The sequence below is a fragment of the Microcebus murinus genome, chromosome 1, assembly GCF_040939455.1.
Source record: "Microcebus murinus isolate Inina chromosome 1, M.murinus_Inina_mat1.0, whole genome shotgun sequence".
Lineage (NCBI taxonomy): Eukaryota > Metazoa > Chordata > Mammalia > Primates > Cheirogaleidae > Microcebus > Microcebus murinus.
Genome location: NC_134104.1, coordinates 145,556,358 through 145,580,083, shown reverse-complemented (window position 1 = coordinate 145,580,083; position 23,726 = coordinate 145,556,358). Strand labels below are relative to the sequence as shown.

Sequence of the window (23,726 nt, the reverse complement as noted above, 5' to 3'; positions counted from 1 at the left end):
CTCTCAGGGCTCTGGGCCTATGAATTAGCTCTTTTTCTCTGGCAGCCATAAGCCACACAGTTCCCTCAAAGGAAGATTTTGATGGGAAATGTTCATTGATTTGGAGGAATAGCATTATTCTTCCAGGAAATTAGGCTGCAATTCTTTCTTCAATCTCTCCATTGTTGACCGTTTAAAGTTTGCCTCAAGGGATCCTGGAAGCCTTACACTGTAAAGCTCTCATACTCATATAGACTGGATCTAATGAATTGTACAACCCAATTTTCAGACAATGAAGTGCACTCGTTCATTCAACAGCCACTCACCAAGTTTGTTCCAGTACTGGTGTGCATAATAGTCTTCTTAGGTCACAATTTTGCATATGGAGAAGGGAACTTAAGACAGATTTGTGTAGCCCTATGGCCAAAGGCTGCTAAACAGCTGGCTCATCCAGGTGACAAGGCTGTCCTCTGACATATTCTTCGCCATGATGCTCCAAGGCCAAGATGAACTCATGCACTCTGTAATCTCTCATCTTTCCTGGCATTTCACCAGGTTTGTCTAGAATCTCCTTTCCCCTGTTCCCTTCCCATGTCTACCTAACACACTTCTTAGATCCTGTGCCTTTATCTAGCTACTGGAAGGTCATGAGAATAAGGGCAGGGAAATGGGGCTGGGTGGAGGGAAGTTTTGAGCTGTAGACTTGGCAGAGGACTAGATTCCAACTTGCCTTCTTTCCTGTTCCCTTGGGGGCAATGCCCAGTCTTTCCTAGGCCTCACCTCTGGAAGACGCCGGGCTAGCCATGGCAGTGTGTTCCATTTCCGGGTCCCTGGCCAAGATATCTCACTCCCCGATGGAGTCACGGATGATGGAGTCTTTCCTGGAGACCACGAAAGCCGTCGAGGCTCCCTGCTGCTGGGTGGAGGTGCTGGCCAGCAAGGGCCTCGCCCTAGGAGCCCACTGCCTCAACTCCCCAACTCTGGCTCCAGGCATGGAGAAGACGGACACCCCACAATGCCCACTAGTGAGCTTGTCCCTGGAGCCAATGAAGTCTCGGTGAGTTTGTGAATGCTCCAGACTCTCTCAGGCTGCCTTCCAGCTACAGGCCATGGGCCAAGAAGCCCTGACTGTCACCAATGGAAAGGCTCTTTAGCCAGCATTCTGTCCAACACTTCCCAGCCTACCCCCATTTTACAGACAGGGCAGGTGACACCCAGAGAGAGAGATTAGGTTGACCTCAGGTTTACCCTGCAATACAGTGATACAGATTATTCTGCATCTGACCCCACATTTCTTCTCAGTGTTTTTCTGTCCTCACTCATTAGTGCTTTAGAGATAGGACTTCTTGTTCCCTAGATGTGTATGAGAAAAACTGAGAAAAACTCTTCCTGCCTGTAATTCTGAGCAAACTACCCTAGGCTGGGCAAATGGGACCCAGAAAAATTCTGAGAGGTTCTCAGGGCAGACCTTAGTAGAAACAAAGTCCCCCTTGCTTTACTCAGAGAAGAAATAGCTTGACAAAATGTATAAATTAGGCAACTGCGACTAACTGACCGGCACTCTTTAATAGGATAATTACAGAGTACAATAGAAAAACAGGGACTCTCATTGGATTGGGAGCCATGATTTAACTTAAGCTCTCCCTCCTGTTTCCATAAATGATGCTTCTAGAGTTTTTCATTTGCCCTCTCTGGCTAGCCAGGGATACAGAGAAATTTGCAAGCAGAATTGTAAAGAGAACAATATGTGGTTCTACTGACTCAGATAAGTCCGATGGAGTTGTCTTGATTTGATGCCATGGTATTCAATTCCCAGCAAGAAATAGATGGACCACTCCAATGGGCAAGTAGAGAGAGGTTAGTGAAATATTTACAGAGATGTGGGCTGGGATCAAGGAACAAACGAGGGACACTGAATCGCCTAGACACTAGCAACAGTTGAGAGCTGTGATACACATAGGTTGCAGGGGTAAAGGGAAGGACCAGAATCAGAATGCAGCAGGAGCTGGAGCTATGTGTCAGAGGCTTCCTGATGGAACCTGTGACCTTAGGCATGGGAGAACAGCTGCTCCCCAGCCACGGCCCAGCAGGGAAGAAGCCAAGGAATAAATACCTGACTTGTCTCTCTTTCTATTCTCTGATGTCCTGTCTGCACCTTCCATTGACCAAACTTGACTGGAACCAGAGGGTGAGGGTGATGCATTTTGCACAGGGTGCAGAGAAGGGCAGAGAAGGTAGAAAGTAAGTCTCAAGGGCAAACAGAGAATCACCAAAAGAGATTCCTAAAGTCAAAGCCAGCCTGCAGGGCTCTCTAGGAGGTGGTGCCTCATTGGAGGCATTTTGCACGTCTCTTGTGAGAGGCTCCTCACCCTTTTCATCTGTTCCTGAGATTATCACATTTCTAGATATTCTGAACTTGATTCATTCTAGTTAAATTGTGCTACTGAAAGATTAGCTCTTTAAGCCCTTCCATGTTGCATGGACCAGGGTTTCAGGCCCAGCTATGCCATTTGCCAACTGAGTCACCTTTAGCAAGTCCCTTAAATTCTCCAAGCCTCCTTGTCTCAACTTATAAAAAGGTTTCAAGTTATCAGAAGGGTTAAATGAAATAATAAAGTGCCTACATTTTCATGTCTGACAAATAACAAATAGTGCAATAGCTACTATTATCATTCACTGAGTCCTCATGCTTGGAAACTTTCTAAACTTCCATTATATTTATTGTATACTGTGTACCTAGGAGCTTCCCTGATGGTAAGTACTCAATAAATGCTTGTTGAATTTGTACTCAATGGTTTGTGCAGTGCTGATTCAGCTGCTGTGGGCCTTGGACTCCCTAAGTCCAGGGCATGTGTGTGACTATAGTTATGGGCCTGGCTTAGAACCCAGACAGAACTTTGAGTGAAGGCACAAAGAAGGAAGGGTCAAAAAAGATTGTGTCAGAAAGTGTTTTAGCCTGTTCAGGCTCCTATAACAGAATACCATGGACTGGCGACTTACAAACAGCATAAATTTATTTCTTAGTACTGGAGGCTGGGAATTTTAAGATCAAAACCCCTGTAGATTCGGTGTCTGGTGAGGGCCCACTTCCCAGTTCATAGATGACTTCTTCTCACTGTGTCTTCACATTGTAGAAGAGGCAAGTAAGCTCTCTAGGATCTCTTTTATAAGGACACTAATCCCATTCATGAGGGCCCCACCTTCATGACCTAACCACCTCCCAAAAGTCCCACCTCCAAATAACATCACACTGTGGGTTAGGATTTCAATATATAAATTTTGGGTAGGAGACAAACATTTTGTCTGTTGCAGACAAGTAACAGCTGGACAATCAAGACACACAAATATTCCCTGAAGAAAGAAAGGCTGTGTGGAACTGGATTGGGGTTGTAGGTTGGGGAGGAAAATGGGCGGGGAAGTTCAGGTCAGGGAAGTTCATTGTGGAGTAGGAACTTGATGTAGACATGACATGCACTGCCCCGAGGAAGTCCTATAATGACTGCCTGGCCCACTGCTGCTACAGCTTTCACCTATCTTTGGTAGAAACTCCAGAGAACCTTGAGGCAGACCTATCCCCACCCTGGTGCCCAGGCTTTGTCCTGATGTTTGCAGAGCCTCAGGTGAGCCTAGGTCACCCTATTAGCTGCCAGCCTGGGCTCTGGTTCCACCCTAACTCTACGCCCTGGTCCTCAGGCCTGAGGTCTTACCCCAAGTTCAAGCACCAGCCCTGTTTCTCTAAGCCTAAATACAGAGGAACATGGCTTTCCTGGGAACTTCACAATTACGGTCATGAGCCACTAATGACATTTCAGTCAATGACGGGCCACACAGGCAATGGTGGTCCCATAAGATTATAATACCATATTTTTGGTGTACCTTGTCTATGTTTAGATATGTTGGGGTGCACAAATACTTACCATTGTGTTCCAATTGCCTACACTATTCAGTACATTAACATGCTGTACAAGTTTGTAGCCTAGGAGCAATAGACTACACTGTACAGCCTAGGTATAGAGTAGGTATCTATCATCTAGGTTTGTGTAAGGACACTCCATGATGTTCACACAACAACAAAATCACCTAATGATGCATTTCTCAGAACATATTCCAGTGTTAAGTGACGCATGACTGTGTATGAGACTGGCCAGTACGAGATTGAATGATCCGTCTTTGCCACCGAAGACTTCAGGTCGGGGGGAGTGTCCTGACTTTGTCTGTGTCTCAGCAGGCATTCGATGCAGGACAGAAGAAGAATTTCTTGTCAGCAGAATACTTGAACGAACCTTTCCGAGTCCAAAGGGCAATGAGTGTTGTCAGTATCATAACTTCCGTCCTTGAGGGTAAGTGTTGCTCACTCTCCATGACAACGTGAGTCCCCGTGTGAGCAGCAAAAGGAATCCTAACCTGTGTCAAAGGGCCCCTGTCTGTGTCCTGGGACCCTAAACACTCCTCCTTCTTATGCCCTAGAACCCATTGTCCTTAATCAGTGTGGTTTTTTTATGTGCATAACTTCTCAAAAACAATAGAATCCAAAGACTGAAATTCCCTAATGTATCTGCTTTGTATATATTTACAAAACTAGATTTTTAAAAGCAATCTGGAGGTCAACAGAGAATTTCAGACCACCTCTCAGGTATGCAAGAAATTTAACCATCTTTAGTTTTCTAACATAACAAATTTGTCCTGATACTTTTCATGGCCGTAACTTTCACAGTTGTAACTTAATTTCTGTCTCAAGCCCACATTATGCTGAACATTGGAAGAGAGTCAAAAAGTAAATGTATTAGTCGATCTAACTAAATCCTTGTCCATTCAGGGTTAGGCCGATCAAGGAGGAATCCACTCAGTCTCCCCAGGACTGTGTCTAAGTTCTAAGCCAAGGGGTGGAGGAAGAGAGTGGCAATGGGTCATGGCCACCCGTCCACACAAGTTCCCAGAGAGCATGAGTGTGTCCTCCTCATCCTGAGCAACAGGCCTGTTCTAATCCAGCCTTTAATTCTTTTAATCCTTTGCCTTAGGGTATGGAGAATATGACTTTAGTCATACCCAGTTCTCTGTCTCCCTTAGACAAATCAAATTGTCCTGGACTAGAAGAGGGATAAAGGAGCTTGGATGATAATGTGTCCCTGAGATGGGGCCCTGTGTGCTTTCCTCCCTGCTCTGGGCTGAGTCTTCAGTTGAGGAAAGGTGTGATAAACAACAATGTTGGAAGTATTTGAAAACAGCCAATCTGTGCTTTACTTTTTAGGTGAAGCCAGAAATGACGAGTGTTAGAGAGAGAGCATGTCCAGCACGGCACAGAGCCGTAGAGTAGAGCTAGCTGGTAATGCAGCTGGGTAGAGAAGCAGCCTCAGAGAGAACCTGAGACTCCATGATGGCAGGAGAGTAGCTGGATGGTGACCTCGCCCCAGTGAAGGGCAGGGAAGGAAACAAGTAAGAGCCAAAACGGGAATCTGAAGAGGCCAAGAGGTGGAGCCACCTTCACAGACCCTCCAACCAGAGACCGGAGGGGAGCTGTAACTCAAGTAAAACACACTTAGCAGTGGCTAAGCACCCTCCACCAGCCTTGAGTCCTGCAAAACTCAGATACCATCTCAGATAATGAAATAGTATCAAGCATTGAATTAACCAAAAGAAAGTTCCCATGTTGGGGACCTGTTGTACAACCTGAATTCAACTAAGGGGGGGGAAACACCCTTAAGTTACATTTTTTGCATACCTGAGTTTGTGTTTTAAGAAATGTGTACCCATTTCTCAACAGCAGTATGTACAAACTCTCTCAGATCATTTTTTCTCGTTGATACTTATTTAATAATCACTTTTCATTGTATTAGCGTGTTCACTCCTAATGTTTATTCATAGCTTTATAAAATTTCACCAAGTTGCTATGTCCACAATTTTTTTTATTGGCAAGGTAAGCTCCTTGGATTTCTCTCTCTCTCTCTTTTTTTTTTGCTATTAGTCATCAAACAGCAAATGTTAAATATGGTTTGCTTTTTTCATTTATTCTCCAAAGCTGTTAAGCTTCCGCCTTCCCTCTTTTTTCATTTATTCACTTATCAACAAATGTTTGTTGAGCACCTATTATGTGTGTGGCATTGTTCCAGGTGCTGGGGATTCAGGGGTGAAGGTGACATAAGCCCGCACTAATGAAATCCACATCCTAGCATGAGGGGGGACCACAGATGATAAACACAAATAAATATTCAGCTAGTGATAAGAAGTCGGGGAAATAACAAAGTAGGGAAGGGGATGAAAACTTGGGTCTTGCAAAAGGGGTTATGTTAGGTAAGGGGGTTGTGGAATGCCATTCTCTCTAAGGAGACCAGAAACAATCTGAGTGAAACAATGGAATCAGTCACGTGGGGAGAGAGTCCCACAGGTGTAAACAGCAAATACAATGCATTTTCCAAGTATAAAATAGGAATGAACAAAATATGTGTCCTAAACACATCCCAATGTAAGTTAAGACCAAAGAAGGTCTTGGGGTGAGTGAGAGGCAACAGAGGCAGTAGTTAAGGACACTGTTCCGGAGTTTGCATCCCAGCTCTGCCATTTACGGTAATCTACGTGACCTTGGAGATCCACTATCTTCTTTGTGCCTCAGGTTTCTCGCTATAAAATAGTGGAAATATACTTAGCTTATAGAGTCTTGTGAGGATTAAATGAATTAGGTCAAGCAAAATGCTTAGAACCATGACTGGCACAAAGTAAATACTTATGACTTGTTGGCTATTGTTATTCACTAGGTTGTAAACTCCATGAGGACAGAGAAACATCTGTCTTGCTCACAGCTGGATGTCCAGTACCTAGAAGAGCAGTGCCTGGCACATAGTAGGCCCTAAACAGATAGTTGTTGAATTGCTGGTGAATGAGTGTGATGCACAGAGATGATATTTGGAGAGTGATGCTAATTGAAAATGATGTGAACTGTTAAAAAGAAAGAAAATAAGGAATAGTTAGATATCTTGGGTAAGACAGACTTCCTCTCAGGCCTAGGAAAGAGTAGACTAGGAAAGGCAGGAGAAGCAATGACATTTTAAAGAAAACCTAGGTAAAGGTGACCTTAGGTTAGGTTAAAGAGGTCAAGGTTTTCTGAGCATAAGGCATATACATATTTAATAATATTCTCTGGTTGGATGTTATATCCGTGGGATACATTAAGCATGGTTCATGCTGTCAGAGATACGGTGGAATTTACAGAGGCCACCTCTTTGAGAATGACTCTGCCTGAGAAAGTTTGGCCTGAGCCAATATGACCTTGGCTATTCACTGAGCTCCAGGCATGTGAACTATCTATACACTTGGCAAACTGAGATTTGACAATTTTCCAAACCTGAAGACCAGAAGCAGGATCACAGTAGTAAGCACAACTGAGCCTCTGCCTTCACGCTTAGTGAGAGGGAAGGAAATGGACAAGGCATTATGGACACAGTGCCGAGTGTCTTAAAAGGGAAGTGCAGGATGGTCAGGGAGATACAGTAAGTTTAGCCTGGGGTCAGGGAAGCATTCCAAGCCAAAAGGACTGCAAAGTTCCTGAAGCACAAGAGAGCATAACGTTTGAAGGGATGAAAAAGCCTAATGTAGCCAAAAGAGTAAGGAGGAAAAGTGTTCAAAATGAGGCTAGATACATGAGCTGGGGCTAGATCCAAAGAACCTCCTAGACCGCATTAAGGACACGGGACTTCATCCTAAGAGACTGAGGTGCCATTAAAGGATTGGAGGAAGGGGAGCCACATTTGCAATTGAGAGGGGAGGTGCGTTGGCAGGGAAACCAATCGGGAGGAAACCAGGTGCGAGGTGGCAGTGCCTGGACTCTGGGGTAGTGGCTGTGGGGATGATGAGAAATGGAAGGATTTGGGAGCTACCTAAGGGACAAAAGTTTCAGGACCCGATGATTAATATGGTCTTCTATAAGCAACTGAAGGCATACAAGTGCAGCAACTCATAAAGGGAGTACTTGAAGGAGCAGGGACTTCACTGGGGAAAGATGAAAAGGGAATATATGAGTTGAGTCTGGGACATATTGGGTCTCAGGTGCCCTTGGAACATCCAGGTAGACATGTCCAGTAGGAAGTTGGCTTTATAATAAATGGGTCCAGGCCTTAGAGACAAGGATGGCCTACAGATACATATTTGAAAGCAGTTTGAATAGAGATGGTAATTTTGAAAAGGTGCGAGTGAATAGAATGACATAGAAGGGATCAAGTAAGAAGGGAAGAAGGCCTGGGACAGAGGTCTAAGAAACTACAATATCTACTGATTGAGGAGAAGAGATGGAGCCAGCAGAGGAGGCTGAGAAGGAATACATAGAAATAGGGGAAGAACCAGAACAATACAAGGCAGAACCAAGAGTCTAAATTTCTTCAGGAAGAATAGAAAGGCCAACAGAGGAAATGCTATAGAAAGATCCTGTAAAATGAAGCTTGGGGTTTAGTTACAGGGATGTCTTTGGTTAACTGAGCAAAAGAGGATTGGTGAAGTGGGGGGCTAGGCAGAGGCCATAACTGAAGGTGCTTGAAGAATGGGCGAGAGGTGAGGGCAATGTAGATATTGTATATAGGTAACTTTTTCAAGACATTTGTTTATAATGGGGAGGGGATAGTAAAATGACACTAGGGAGTAGGTAGAATTAAAAGATGTTTTTTGTTTTTGTGCTTTAGGGTTTTTTGTTTGTTTTCAGCATATTTACATGCTAATGTGAAGGACTTGGGAAAATGGGAAGGACTTGGGAGAATGGGAAAGACTGAAGATTACAAAAAGAGAGGGACTATTCAACAGATTCCTGCAGTGGCAGGAGTGGATGCACAAATGGAGACATTAATCGTTAACAGGAGGGGCACCTCTTTAATTGCAATAGGAAGAAGGCAGGAAAGTTCTTTCTGGATCAACTTTTTACACGAGATTCTTTTGGGGGAGCCATAATCATATTTCAAGCTAGCATGTGTGTGATACTCTTAGCCTCTGTATCTCCACAGTCAATCAGGATCAGCAGTGTGGAGGCTGCTTACAAAGCTGAGTCTCTTCTCCTATGGTGCCTCCCAGACAGATCGTCTCCTGCCAAAATGGCGTGTCTACAAGCTTCCTCATTCGGCACCACTTCCTATGCTTCTCTTTAGCACCAAAAATAGGTCTAGGGAAGCTCTGTCCTTTGTTCCAACTAGAGATTGTTGATTTTGCTCCCTGATGTGCCAACTTCTTTAGAAAACTATGCTTTCCCAGTTTTGACATCTGTAATTTCCAAAACCCATGCTAAGTAATTAAAACAGCACAGTAGTAAAAATAAATAGTCTGATCTATGGAAGAGAAATGGACACATGTATATGAGAATATATAGACATATATGGAAATAACTTATGACAAAATGGCATTTCAAATCCTTGGGGAAATGAGAGATTATTCGATAAGTAGTGTTGATATTAACCAGAGACAGGAAAAAATGAACTTGATCAATACCTTACTCCTTATCCAAAATAAACTCCGAATGCACCAAAGTTTAAGTTTTAAATGTAAGAAGTGAAACTACAGAAGAAAAAAAACACGGATAGGTATTTCTCAAGCCTTGCAATAAGCCTTCAGATGCAAGATATAGGCATAAGAAAACAAAGAAAAACATGGATAAATATGACTACCTACACATTTTCTAACCACCTATGGGGAAAAGCAAAAGTTGAGAGTGTGTGATTATTTCTGCAGGCTGATTTTTTGTTAAAAAAATGCATATGGTAAAAAAAATTAAACACTACAAATGTGCATGCACTAAAGACCCTCCCCGTTCCCCAGTCTCCAGATGCACCCCTTCCAGTTTCTCTTGCAGTCTTCAAGCAATATTCTGTACATACGTAAGCACTCACACACACACACACACATACACAAAGGTTTTTCCACATCATCACAAATAAATCTGCCTCATTCTTTTCATAATATACTTTACCAGTTGTTTCTTTTTTATTATTATTGTAAACAATGGACATCATCTTTCTTTGCCCACATGGACTGATATATATCTACAGGATGCCTGTCTTACAGTGGAATTTATAGATAAACCCAAAGCTATGAAATTGTCCTTCATAGAGGTGGCCCCAGTTACACATCCAAGTGCAGATTTAATGGAGGCAGCAAGAGAGATTAGTCTGGTGCTCAAGGAATAGACCAGAAATTGGACATACAATTTGGGGGAAATCAACATACCGATGGTTTTTTTAAGGCCATGGGGCTCAGTGAGATTCCTGAGAGAGAGAGAGAGAAGAAAGAGAGACCACAGTGAGAATGCTTGAGTTCTCCAACATTTAGAGACAAGAAATGAAGAGGGAGACAGAAACAGAAACTGAGAAGAAGCAGGCACTGACATGGGAGAAAAAACAAGACGTCATGGTGTCCTATGGGTCTCTGGTTCCAAAGGGAGCATTCGAAACGCTGTCAAATGCCATCAGAGACAGGCAGAGTAAGGTGAGGACTGCAAATAGACCATTTGCATTTGGAAAGGGTAGAAGCCAGATGCCAGGGGCTGCAGAGAGAAAAAGAGGTGAGAAAATGAAGAAGGTTAAGTGTAGGAAACTCTTACAAAGTATTTTGCTGTTGAGGAAGCAATAGATGAAGGGGAATACAGGGTTCAGGAAGACCTTTTTCAAAATTGAGATATAATTAAAGCATGTTTACACACTGATGGGAACAGGCTGGAAGCGAGAGAGGGGGATGATGCAGGCCTTGAGCAGGTGGCAGAGGAAGGGGAGGGGTCGGGCAACCCAGGCACTGTGAGGAGCACAAAGGCAGAATATGGGGTGGACTTGCAGATATGTTGGAATCTTAGTGGTAGGAAGAAGATGAAGTAAGGACATGGCATAGGTAATGGGCAGTAAAAATGTGTAAGGTGAGTGGTTTGAAGGACTGGATGGGGACAGAGATGAGATTGGAGCAGCAGGACTAAATGAGCTCAAAGAATAGGAAATGGTAACCAGGGAGCGGGAGGGCTGAAATCAAGACGTTGGAGGTGGGAGTTATTATTAAGAACAAGGTCTAGGAGATGACCACGGGATGGGGGTCCAAGGTAACACATGGCTGACAGCTGTCATGGACCAACCTCTTGAATGCAGAACTCGAGGAGTCTGAGCAGAGGTGCCCACCCTGCTTGACCAGCTTGGCTCAGAAGTACCTGATCTGGGAGTGCTGCCCCACGTGGGTGAGGCTCAAGACAGTTCTCTTTGGGCTTGTGACGGACCCCTTTACGGAGCTCACCATCACCCTGTGCATCGTGGTGAACACAGTCTTCATGGCCATGGAGCACCACGGCATGAGCCCGGCCTTCGAAGCCATGCTCCAGACCGGCAACACTGTGAGTGCTCTGCCCCACTGTCACAGCTAGGGGTTTTGGGGGGATGGAGGGCACGCCCCCATTGGTTGGTGTGTTGAGCTAACTCGCTGAGCTGGTGCGAATTGTTTTGGGGATGAAAAAACATGAGAAAGTGGACTGAGAGAGCCCGGAACTGCAGGCAGCTAGTTCGCCCTTTGCAGAACACAGGACAGCCGCTTGAATTCCCTGGGTCTCAGTTGCCTTTACTTTGAAGTGAGGATAAATGTCACTTTCCCATCTAAAGATAATCTATGGATTTGTAAGCTTCCTTCAAGCTTAATTACTTTTATTACTGCAATTAACAGCGGCCATGATTTTCAACGCTGTCACTTAAGTACAGAAAGAGTGGGGGAAGGAAGGGGAAGATGGTGGAAGGGAGGGAACATGGAAACATGTTTGCAGTTGCAACAAAAGCATCAGGCAGTCAGAACTTTTCTTTTGCAGCTAGTTTAGACACGATGCTACTTGAAATTTTCCTCCATTGTTTGTTAGGATTATTTACTTTTAACAAGATACAGCCCATACTAGTATGATTTCATTACATGCTGAAAAAAGTATCTGACTCAGAGGGAGAGCAACTGCCCCCACCCACAGGAATGATAGCAATGGCCAACTTTATTTGAATACTCACTCAAGGCCGGACATGGTCCTAGAGGCTTCCCATGGATTATCTAATTTTATTCCCATAACAACCCCATATGGTAGGTACTGTTATTATCCCCTTTCACAGATGGAAAAACTGAGACACAGAAGGCTAAATAATTTGTCCAAGATCATACAGGTGAGTAGGTGACAGCACCAGGATTTGAAGCCGGACAGACTGGATCCCAAGCCCACACTTCTTAACCCCTAAGCTAAACCACCTCACAGAACCTATGTCATGTGTGTGAGTGTGTGTGCAAGTGTGCGTGCGTGCATCTGCATATGTACGCACACGTGATAAGCAGAAGCCAGGAAGGATCCTGCCTTCATGTCCACAGCAGCGGAGTCCACCCCACTGGACACGATGACCTATCTGGTCTCCCAGGTTATCATCACCCTCACATCACGAAAGAGAGCACTAAGACTCAGAGAGGTTAAGGACCCTGCTTAAGGTTGCACAGCTGGTGAGGGTGGAATCAGGGTTGACCCAGGTCTCTGGAAGACTCAGGACCTCAACCCCACCCCCACCACACCACCCTGGCTTGCCTACAGAGGGTGCTCGATACAGATGCTCTCTGAATTGCAGAGTGCAGTCTTGTGGCATTAGACAAGTCACTTAAACTCTCAGCCCATTTCCTTCTCTGCATGAGGGATGCAATTGCCTGTTTCCCAGGCTGGTGAGAGGCTCGGATGAGAGCACGTGAAGGAAGAGCACCTGACCCCAGTCTTTGCTTTCCTCCTTCCCTGTCTCCCTTCCCTGCAGGTTACTGTGTGGCACGAGTCTGGCCCTGGCCTCTCCCAGTGTCAAAATTCTTTCCTATTTAAGACAACTAAAAGACGCTCAGAGCTGAAAAGAAAATCTTAGAGACAATGTGTATTGTTCTTGCTAATTACTATTATTTATTAATGGGTTACTATCTGCCAGGCCCTTTGCTAAGAACTGCACATGCATTAGCTCATTTTACGCCCATTACACAGATGAAGAAATCAAGGTACCAGAAGGAGGCATCACTTGTCCAAGCTTACATAAGCTAGGGAGTGGCTCAGCTGGGATTTTTATCTGGATCTGTGTTGTCCCACAACCCATACTTTTTAACTACTGAACCAGACTGACCCATCATTGACACAATTATACGATGATAATTACCCTAATGACTGTCTGCTTATTCCACTCTTACCATCACTCACATGGAAAGACAGAAGTGTGGGTTCTGAAGCACATTCCCCGAGCACTGGTTCAGAAACATTTCTCTATTCTGCCACACTGACTGTTCCCATAACCAACCCTCAGGAGCCCACAGATAATATAGAAACTGAACAAAAACGAGATGAGAAGGATTTGCTATTTTGCAAACAAAACATTTCCTTGTTGCCCTTTTGATCATTCCCCCAGACCCCAAAGACCCCACTGTGATGAAAGCTTGTTTCTATCCCCAGGTCTTTACCATATTTTTCACTGCTGAAATGGTCTTCAAAATCATTGCCTTTCACCCCTACTATTACTTCCAGAAGAAGTGGAATATCTTTGACTGCATCATCGTCACTGTGAGCCTGCTGGAGCTGAGCGTGGTCAGGAAGGGAAGCCTGTCTGTGCTGCGGACCTTCCGCTTGGTAACGTTTTTCCCTTGGCGACCTGGGGACACTCCCAGCCAGATCCAGGGAAGCTGGCCCTGGGAGCAGACACTGTCCTCAGGGGCCCCCAGTTCTTGTGGGAGGGAGGCTGGGCATGGCTCCTGGGAGTCTCTGGTCTCAGCTTTTCACTGACACAAAGGAGTGACCTGTCTCCTCCTCTCTGGGCCTCGGACCCCTCATCTGCACCAACTTCTCTTATTGCATAACAATGACAACCATAACCATAGCGGCTAATATTTATTGAGCACTTACAATGTGGCAGGCATAGTGCTAAACCCTTGACATATCTCATTTTATGCTCTCAACAACCCTGCTTTTAATACCCACCTGGGTGGATGAGGAAGACTGAGACAGAGTGGCTGGAGGATGACCCCAGAGTCTCCCTCCCCCCACTGCCAAGCGAGCAAACAAGCCACAGACTCCTATCTCAAATCCATGTTGCCTGACTGCAGAGTCCCAGCTCCTGCCTGCCTCCATGAGATCATTCTCTGAGCCCCTGGTGCCCCAAATCACAGCCCCAACATCTCACGCACCCCCAAATCTGCCCCCAACCAGCCTCACATGCCATGCGGGCCCTTCTCCAAAGTCAGCTCCAGGCCACCGCCCTCTATAGGAGAAGTTCCCCTATTCCCGTCTCTTGTGGCCCATTAACCTTGCAGGCCACCCTCTTATCAGAGCCACATGTGTCAGCCAAATCTGTCAGATTCCCCGGAGGAGAGCCTGGGGTCACTGGGTTCTCCCAAGTCCCCATGCTGTCTGGAGGAAGTTTGGTGTCTTGCCACTTTTGAGCGGAGGCAAGAGGCCTAGAGAAATGTCATGACTTGTTAGTTAGCACAAACCCCTTGTCCCCAGGATTCTCCCAGTGCCAACTGGAAGCCCAGTGTCTAGCTTTGGAGAGAGGTGACAGAATGAAGGAGATAGTGGCCAGCAGTCTCAACAAACGCCAGCTGAAAGGTTCTGACAAGTGTTGGGCCATCCAGAGGTTGAATGGTTCCCTTGGTGCAAGGGAGCAGTGAGACGCCAGGACAGAATGTCTGCTGGGGGCCCCTGCTCAGGTCCAATGAGCCCCTGCACTTGGTTTAACTGGATCAGTGGCAGCAAACTCAAATGCCTACAGGCAATGAAATAAAGCTGGCAGACAGAAGAGACTTTGCCACTGGCTATTTGCCTCCGGTAAACAGGCAGAGATGACTCAGTCCCGCCTAGGCAGACCCAAGGCAATGCAAAACACCAGGGAGGGGGGTGTATATAGAAATCAATGTGACATATGCCAAAGAGGTGGCCTGTCCGTTATTGTCAAGAGTTTCCAATTTTTCATTAAAAACAGAAATCCAGACTTTTATGTGAGTATTTTAATACTGGCTACTAATTCAATTTTTTAATAAAACACTCTAAAGGTCAAATGAAGCATGTCCCAAGACCATCTGGGCCGTGAACCACTAGTTGATGGCATCTGCCTAAGCTGATGCCACCCTCACCAACCCAGGGAGGAGAAGGGTGGAGGGGGCCTTCAGGACTCTATCCATAGCCTGGAAATTTTAGAAGATCAGAATTAAACCACATTTTTAGAAGGGTATATTTCTCTAAGTAGCTAGAAAATGCTGACAAGACACCTAATCTGATGGTCAATGCCAGACCTCTAGGCACAATCATCCAGGGAGCAAGATTCCACACCTACAGTTAGTTTTCTAATAAAATAAGATCATTTTTGGTACACCGGGGGAAACAGAGGCTTCCTTGGTGTTTTAAGTTCTTGTTCTATCCTACAAAGTCTAAAGTCTCAGTCAAAAACAGGCAGGCTTGCTTCACAACCTGGTCCTACAGAATTCTCCAGGCACATGCCTCCCTCCCCGTCCCCATCTTCCTGATCTTAACGTGCTGCTCAACTCACAACTCCCCAACCACACCCGCCAACCGCACACCTTCCTGGGGTCTGTTCCACTTCCCTCAGAACTGGCACAGATGTCATGGGCCACCAATATTATTACAGCCTTGAAAACAAACTCAATCACCTTTCCCCTCTGCCCTGCATTTTTTTGGGTTTGGCAAACCCCTACCCCAGAGTTGAAGTCAAAAATTTCTCTCTGCCATGCCTGCACTTGAGCTGTGGGCATTACTAGAGAAAAATCACACAGCCTCCCTGGTAAGTTCCTTGGTTTTAATGAATAGACTTTATTTTTCAGGACCTTTTTAGATTTGGGGGGAACTTGAGCAGATAGTACAGAGAGCTTTCATATACCAACCTCCCCAAAACACACACACACACACACACAAACACACACACACACACACAGTTTACCCTATTATCAGCATCTTATGTTAGACTTTACATTTGTTACAAGTAACTTTTCAGGGCTCTCCTACAGTTCTGAGAATCAAATCCAGGATCCCTATGATGCTGTACAAAGTTCTGCATAATCAGACCCTGCCCATTTCTCCAAACAATCTCCTCTTGCCCACTTTGCCCAGCCAGAGAGGCCTCCTCCCTCTTCCTCACACATAATAGAGCTTTTCTTGGATTTGAGCCTTTGTAAATGTATTCATTCTGCCCAGAATGCTTTTCCTCTCGTCTGCACTTAGTTCACTTACTCTCAGCCTCTGGGTTGTTGAACTCACATGTCACCTCCTTTAAGAGGACCTCCCAAACCACATTATCCAAACCTCATAAAATTAACCTGTTTTTCACAGTTTACAATTATCCTCCTGTTCCATGAGCCAAGAACCAGATTTTTCTCTCTTTACCGTTCTATCCCAAGGACTCGGAACAAGGCCCAGCACATACACAGGAACTCAATAGACACTTGTTAGTTGACTAAAGGATGGAAGGAAGGAAAGCAGGGTGGAAGGAAGAAGGAAGAAATGAAGATTCCATATCTTCCTGCTTGCTTTTTCCTTCCTCCAAAAATAAATAAATAACATCACTTCTCTTCCTTGCTCCATTAGTCTGCTGGTCTATCTTTGTACTTGTACTAGTAACACAGTCCTAATTGCTGCAGCTTTGAATATGTCTGTTTCTGGAAGTAAAGTCATTCACCTTGTTTTGTTCAAGAATATCTTGGCCTGCACACTTTCATACTCCCTTGAGAATCAGCTTGCCAAGTGACACACCCACATACACACATACCCATTGTTTCTTTCCACCAGAGTCACCGTAATCTAGAGGTCAATTTGGGAAGAAATGTAACCTTTACATTATGTGGTCTTCTGATCTGTGAAGATAGTATGTTCTCCATTCATTTCAGCCTTTTAATAATTTTTTACAATTTTTTCCATAGTTTTTATCATTTTCTCCATAACGATTCTTGCATATCTATTTAAATGTCCTTTTCTAATTTTTTTTGGCTAGCATTTTGATAGTTAATATTTTTTGTATGCAGAAATGTCTGTTATTATTTCTAATGATTTATTCATACAATGCTCTAAATTTTTGAACACAGTCATATCATGTCCAAATAATGAGTTTTGTTTCTTTTCTTCTAATCGTTATGCCATTTGGTTCTTTTTACTACATTACTGTACTTACTTATTAGGACATCCAGTACACTGTTGAAAAGAAGTGTTAATAGCAGGCATCCTTACCATTTTCTTGGTGGCAAGAATGCTTTCAAAATTTTCACCAAGTCTTATGGCAGGCTTTTTTATTTTTTTTAATTTATTTTTTATGCTTTTTAAAGAAAAAAGACCTTTATCAAACAAAAAAAAAGGAAAGAAAGAAAGAACTTTTATCAGTTTAAGAAGTTCTCTTTTGTTAAGAATATTTATCATGAATGGTTATTTAATTTTATCAGACAATAGTTCTGCATGTATTAAGATAATGACATTATTTTCTCCTTAAATCTGTTGAAGTGGTGAATTATATTAATTGATTTTCAAATGTTAAGTCAACTTTGCATTCCTGAGATAAACCAGTCCAACTTGATTATGCTTTTTTAAATACATTTGAGCCTCAGTTTGCTAATAATTGGCTTAACCTTTTTGCATCCATATTGATAAGTAATATTTGACCCATAATTTTCCTTACTTGCATTGTCCTTGCCAGGTTTGGATATCAAGGTATCAAGGTAAATCTAATCTTTATAAGAAGAGCTGAGATATTCCTTTTTTTCTATCTATACCCTATCTTTAAGTAAACTTAGAATTATCTGCTCCTTGTAGGTTTGGTGAAATTCACTAGTGAAGCCATCTGCAGGTCTATATTTTTCACTACTGATTTAGTTTTCTTAGGTTACAAAAGTAGTTAGGTTTTCTATTTTTCAAATTGATGTTGGTAAGTTATATTTTTTCTAAGAATTTTCCTTCTTATCTAAATTTTTAGATTTATTGACATAAAGTTGTGCATACTATGCTTTTATCTTTTAAGGATCTATATCACCTGTACTTATGTCACCTTTTTCCTCATTAATAATAATGATTTGTGCTTTCTCTCATCATTTTTCATCAGTCTTGCCAAAGATCATTAATTTAATTAGTTTTTTCAAAGAGCCAACTTTTTGCTGTCAAACTTCTCTATGTCATTGATGTTTTACTATTTTAATTAATCCTGCATCTTATCTTAATTACATACTCCATTCTACATATTTTGTTCTTTTATTACTTCTTAAGATGGAATTTTCAGTCTATTTCATTTTCCTATATATTTATTTCAGACTTCAATTTCCTTCTAACAACTGCTTTAATGTGTATAATTTCCTTATTTTTCTAAACATTTCCTTATTTAGAGTTTGATTTATTCTTTGGCTCAAAGGTTAATTGGAAGCATGGTTTTTCATTTCAAAACATATGTGGTATTTCTAGCTATCTTCATGCCATTGAGTTCTAGCTTAATTGTATTATAGTCAGAGAACATATTCTGTGTTTTAATGCTTTGAAAGGTATTGATAATTTTCTTTTGGCATAGTATATTGAAAATGTTCCTATGTACTTGAAAAGAATGTATCTTCTGCAGTTGTAGGGTGCAATATTCTGTATATAACTAGCAGGGAGAGAAAGTTCATTGTATGGGACATACATTCTATATCTTTGCTTATTATTGTCTGCTGCTTGTCCTAGCAATTACTGAGAGAATGATGTATAAAAATATCTCTCACTGTAATTATACTGTGGTCTGTTTCTCCTGTGGTTCTGTCTTGAGACTGTATTATTAAATGCTTACATATTTTAAGTTGTTATAACTTCCTAGTAAAGTGAAACTTGTAGCATTAAGATTGGCCTTCTTTTTCTTTAGAAATATTTTTTGCCTTAAAAAAGATCTCTTTTGCCTGATATTCATTAAATAACCCCTCTTTCTTCTGGTTTAGAATTTGCCGGATATATTTTTATCCGTGCATTTATTTACAGTCGTGTATCCTTAGGGTTTTTATATGTCTCTTGCAAATAGCATACAATCAGATTTTGGATTCTTATTTGTTTGTGACAATACAATCTTTGTATTTTAGCCAAAGCATTTAGCCTACTCATTTTATGGTGAATACTGATATGTTCGGATATGTGTCTATTGTATTTGAGGCTTTTTATTTGTTTCACTTGTGCTCACTCTCGTGCTTGCTTTCTCTTGATTTATATTGGATCGTTTAGTTTTCCTTGTCTAATTTTCCCCCTTTGCCAATTTGAAAACTAAATGCTCTACTTTTATTCTGGGAGTAGTTACCTTAGAAATTATCGCATAAGTAGTTAACTTAAAGTCAAAAGTTAGCTAAAATCTTTACCTTACTCCAGGACAACTTTTCATTTCAGTTATCTCTTCCCAACTTATTCTTGTGCTAAGTCCTTTAATTTGATCTTGTTTTGAAAACATTTTTTTACAAATCAATGATAAATAATGCTAGCTGTCATACAACAGAATCCCCAAAACTCAGTATCTTAACCCAATAAATGTTTATTTCTCATTCATATCATAGTCTCACCCAAGCCAGGAGCTCCAGGTGGGACTCCAGTAAGTGGCTTCGCCACATCTGAAGGCCTGTAGGGGCTTCAAATTTTGCCTCCTACTTGTGCAAAAATGGGAATCCAAGGTTTGTTTTAAAATTAAACAGTTAAAGCCTTTTTCAGTTGGAGATCATGATTTGTTTTGCAATACAATTCCTTCAAAAAATTTAGATGGCTTCAGACCTCTCTTGTGCTACACATGCAATGTGTGTTCTTTAACAAAGCTCTCAACTCTTTATTTCTTTGCTTTCCTTACCCCTTGCCTTTCTTGCTCAAGAGAAATGGTGGCTACACCATCACTATAATCTTGGCTAAGAGTTGCTTCATTTCATTGGAATATTTAACTGGTCTTCAACACTTGAAGACTTAATCCCATTGCTTACTGTTCGGGATCTAGAAGCAGTACATTTGCCTAAATCTTCGAAGCTCTAAAGTTCTGGACTCTATTTCCTTTTATTTCTTACAAACCAGGAAAATCTTTCCTAGGCTTATCTCTTTCTTGTACTGTCTTGACAAACATAATCAATTAAACTTACACACAATACTAAGGTTTTACAAACACTTTCCCTAGGGCTGCTTGTTCCTAAGGCTCATGTTCTGCCCCAGAATTATTGCAAACAATATTTTTGCCACTGAATGACACATATTAACAGTTTGCCTTATATTCGTTTCCTCTTTCACCACAGGATCACTAAGCCACTGCCACACATTTGACGTCTTTGAGACGGCAACACCCAATACCTCTTTCCAACACACCAATTTCTACATCATTCAAGAGAAACGAACTGCAGTTCCTTTAAAATCTTTAAAAGCTTAAAAGCTTTAAAATCTTCTCTTGGTCTTCAGTGTTCTGCAATTTCACTACAGTGTGTCTAGATGTGGATGTCTTCTTCTTTTTCAATAATGCTTAGGACTCTTTGACTTCTTAACTCTGTAGATGTGTGATTTTCTTCAATTCTGGAAAATTTGCAGAAATTACTGGGACAAATATAGCTTTTACTCCATCCTATTTCTTCTCCTTCTGGACTTTGATTAGATGTGTGTTAAACTCTCCCACTCTGTCCTCTGTCTCTAACACCATCTTGATATTTTCTATCTTAACGTCTCTCTGGGCTGCATTCTGGATAATTGCTTCTGATATATCCTTGACCCACTATTTCTCTCCTAAACTGTGTCAACTCTGATGTGAAACTACTCCATAAAGTTTTTAGTCTTAAGTATTGTATTTTTCATTTCTAGAAGTTTCTTTTGTGAAACTTCTTATTGTTATTTATGATTTATTATTCTCTATGCATATCTTCAAGTTTTTATTTTCCTTCTTTAAGCGTATGATATCTAATTATACTGTTATCTCTGGCTAGTGATTTTATTATCTGAAGACACTGGATGGCTGATTCCACATCTATGGTTTCTCTTGGATCTCACTCACTCACAGTGCCTCATCCCTTCTGGTTTTGCCTGTCTGTCTGTCTATTTGTTTGTTTGTTTTGTTTGGTGCAACTCTTAGGCACTTTTTGAGGGAATGCTTTGAGACCTGGGATGAAGGCAGGTTCCTCCAGAGAGTATTGGCATTTACTTCTGCAGGGCACTTTGTACGATTGTGCTAAATTAAATAAATCCTCAGCTTAAGATACCCACACAGTGTGAATTCCAGCTAAAATCCTGTGTGAGCATCACTTGGTGGTTCCAAAGACTCAGTGTCAACTTTCTCCTTTTACCTGGTATCCAGCACAGAGACATGCACATTTCCTTGCATTCTCCTGGGCTTCTGCCTAGTTTCTCCTTACATAGAGGGCATAGCTCTTTGGGATATAGTCGTAATGGGGGGAGAAATTCCTGTTGCACTTACTACCTCGGGTAAGCCCCAGACTGTCTCCTGCTCCCTGTACCTCATGAGACCATTAAAACCTACACTTAGAGTCACACCGTTTGCAAATGTGTTCAGAGAAAAAGTTGGCTTCAGCAATCTGTTTCTTTCTCTGAATTCCCATATTTATTTAATTTTTGGCTGAAAAATCACTTACTTTATTGGCAGATCATCAGTGCACTTAAGATTTTATTACCCGGCATTTGTAGTTTGATGGAAAGGGAGACCAAAGGGTATCCAACATAATCTGCCATGTTACCCTGTCTTCTGAATTATTTTATAATGCATAAGCCATTTCATCACCAAGTGGTGACTTCCTAGTAGAGAACAGGTTTTAGACTTTCTTTTCATTCCATTCTAGAAGTAAAGGATTCTCGCTAAAGTTGAAAATAAAGTAAGGTTCAACTCTAAGATTAGAAATTGACTTCAAGGCAGTTTCTATATATCCAGTTTCAAATATATCCAGTTACCACATTGGTTTATTTCCTTTCAGTCTTTCTCCCCACTAAATAGAAGTTTTTATATTAATTCTGAGATTCACTAGAGAAATAATTAAATGTGAAGGAATGTTCAGCAACTACTAAAAGTAATTATTTATAAATTATTATATAACAACATGAAAACGTTCTTTGGATGCAATGCTAAGCTGGGCAAACACTACAGAAAGCAAGAGGCTTGGGGCAGAGGCGTGAGTGCAGGTGGGGCTGCTCCCCTGGATGCTCATTCTAGGTATCAGCAAGAGCCAGCTGAGTGCCAGCAGTGGGCATTGTGCAAATGTGTGTTGACTGACTAGCTAAGAGTAGGGGCCCCAAGTCTAGGAATCTCTGGCATAGCAAGTAGAGAGATCCTATTTCTTTGCCCTTTACAAAGACCAAAAAAAAAAAATTAATAGAAGATGACTCAATTCATATCCCATAATGAGAATTGTACACAATTTGCTGCCAGTTTAGCATAAGCTTTGCTATGGACAACAAACTGCTGTCTAAGAAGGCTCTCTGTTAAATAAGGGGACTCTAATATTAATTTATAAATTCCCCTCGCCCTCAACTAAGGAGCCAGGGGAAACCGTCAGCCAGGTGTGATTAAGGCAAGGGGCAATGCCTACTGCTTGTGCTCAGATTCCAGAGAACACGTCCATGTACCCCGCACTGTCCCCAGCCGTGCCCCCAGTCGTGTCCCCAAGGCTTTGTGGTGTGGTGAGTGGCTGTTATCCCATGTCAGGCCCTACACCGGCCTCTGCTTCTATACTTGCTCAGAGTTTACTATGAAAATGGAGACTTATTAACCGTGTGGTTAAGGAAATTTGACATTCCCCCCAGTACCCTCCACAAAGGAGGTCTAGTTACTAGGTGCAGTTTTTATTTGTGTTGATTGGCTGTTTCTGCAACCAATTCACAGAGCTGGTGCCTTAAGCTCTGCTTCTGTATGAGGACAGTAACTTGCAGATTAGGTCTTAGGAGAACATGGACCCCCTGACCCTCATCACGTAGAGCAGTGCATATAGCACTGACTGCGTAGGAGGACTAAACCTCCCTTGGATTTACTACTCACTGCTTGCAGCTGATAAAGCTGTTGCTGCACTGTTCTGTTCAACACAGCAGCCCAGCACCTACGCCATAGAGCCTGGCTCTTAGCAGTTGCTCCATAAACACACTTTGGCTGATTAGACTGACAATCAAGTCCAGATATTTCTTTCTAACAAATTAGAAAACTGTATAGATATATTTTTAAGTGTTTATACATTTTTATGCATGGAGCTTTTGCTCTCTTGTGGGACTTAGAATATTTGGGTTTACAGTAAACTCTGTTTGAGTCTTTGTCTTGTCTCAGTAGCTAAGCCATTCGTTCCATGAAGGAGGCCAGATACCTTTCTTCCTACACCTCATAGGCTAGCACAGTGCCACGCACCTGCGTGGCAGTAAGGTGGTTAGGTTTGCTGCTCAGCTAAATAAATATGTGAATGCTGGGTCTATGAAATCACAGACACTTGGAATTTCAGAACAACAGAGGTTGTCCACTGCCTCAAGATGAGAAATGCATTAAGAGGTGGTACATAAATACTCATCGCATGCAGTGGGACATGCTCTACCCAAAGGAGGCTAGCTAGCCTCTCTTCAGGTCCAAAGTGAGCTTATTCTCACTTCTCTGTGAGTCCTATCGTACCCCTAGAATAGGTACATTCAGGATGGATCAGGCCTGAGACCACAGAAGAGCATAAAGATGGCAAGACCACCACCCCAATATAAGACCCCTGACTTTGCCACAGCCAATGAAGCACATTGATACTTAGGGACCACAGAAAGCTGAGCATATTTTTCAGTAACTTATAGG

The 23,726-nt window shown here is 42.4% G+C and overlaps 1 protein-coding gene across 3 annotated transcripts in view; it reads left to right on the top strand.

Moving 5' to 3' along the window:
• SCN10A (sodium voltage-gated channel alpha subunit 10) overlaps positions 1–23,726 on the top strand; it is an 84,711-nt gene that overhangs the window by 30,687 nt on the left and 30,298 nt on the right. For 2 of the 3 annotated variants that reach the window (XM_012742156.2, XM_012742155.2), the window contains exons 11-14: positions 743–1,036; positions 4,208–4,319; positions 11,073–11,311; positions 13,409–13,582. In XM_012742156.2, the coding sequence (XP_012597610.2) occupies positions 743–1,036; positions 4,208–4,319; positions 11,073–11,311; positions 13,409–13,582 (819 nt within the window). The remainder of the gene's footprint in view (positions 1–742; positions 1,037–4,207; positions 4,320–11,072; positions 11,312–13,408; positions 13,583–23,726) is intronic. The other variant, XM_012742157.2, reaches the window with a different exon arrangement.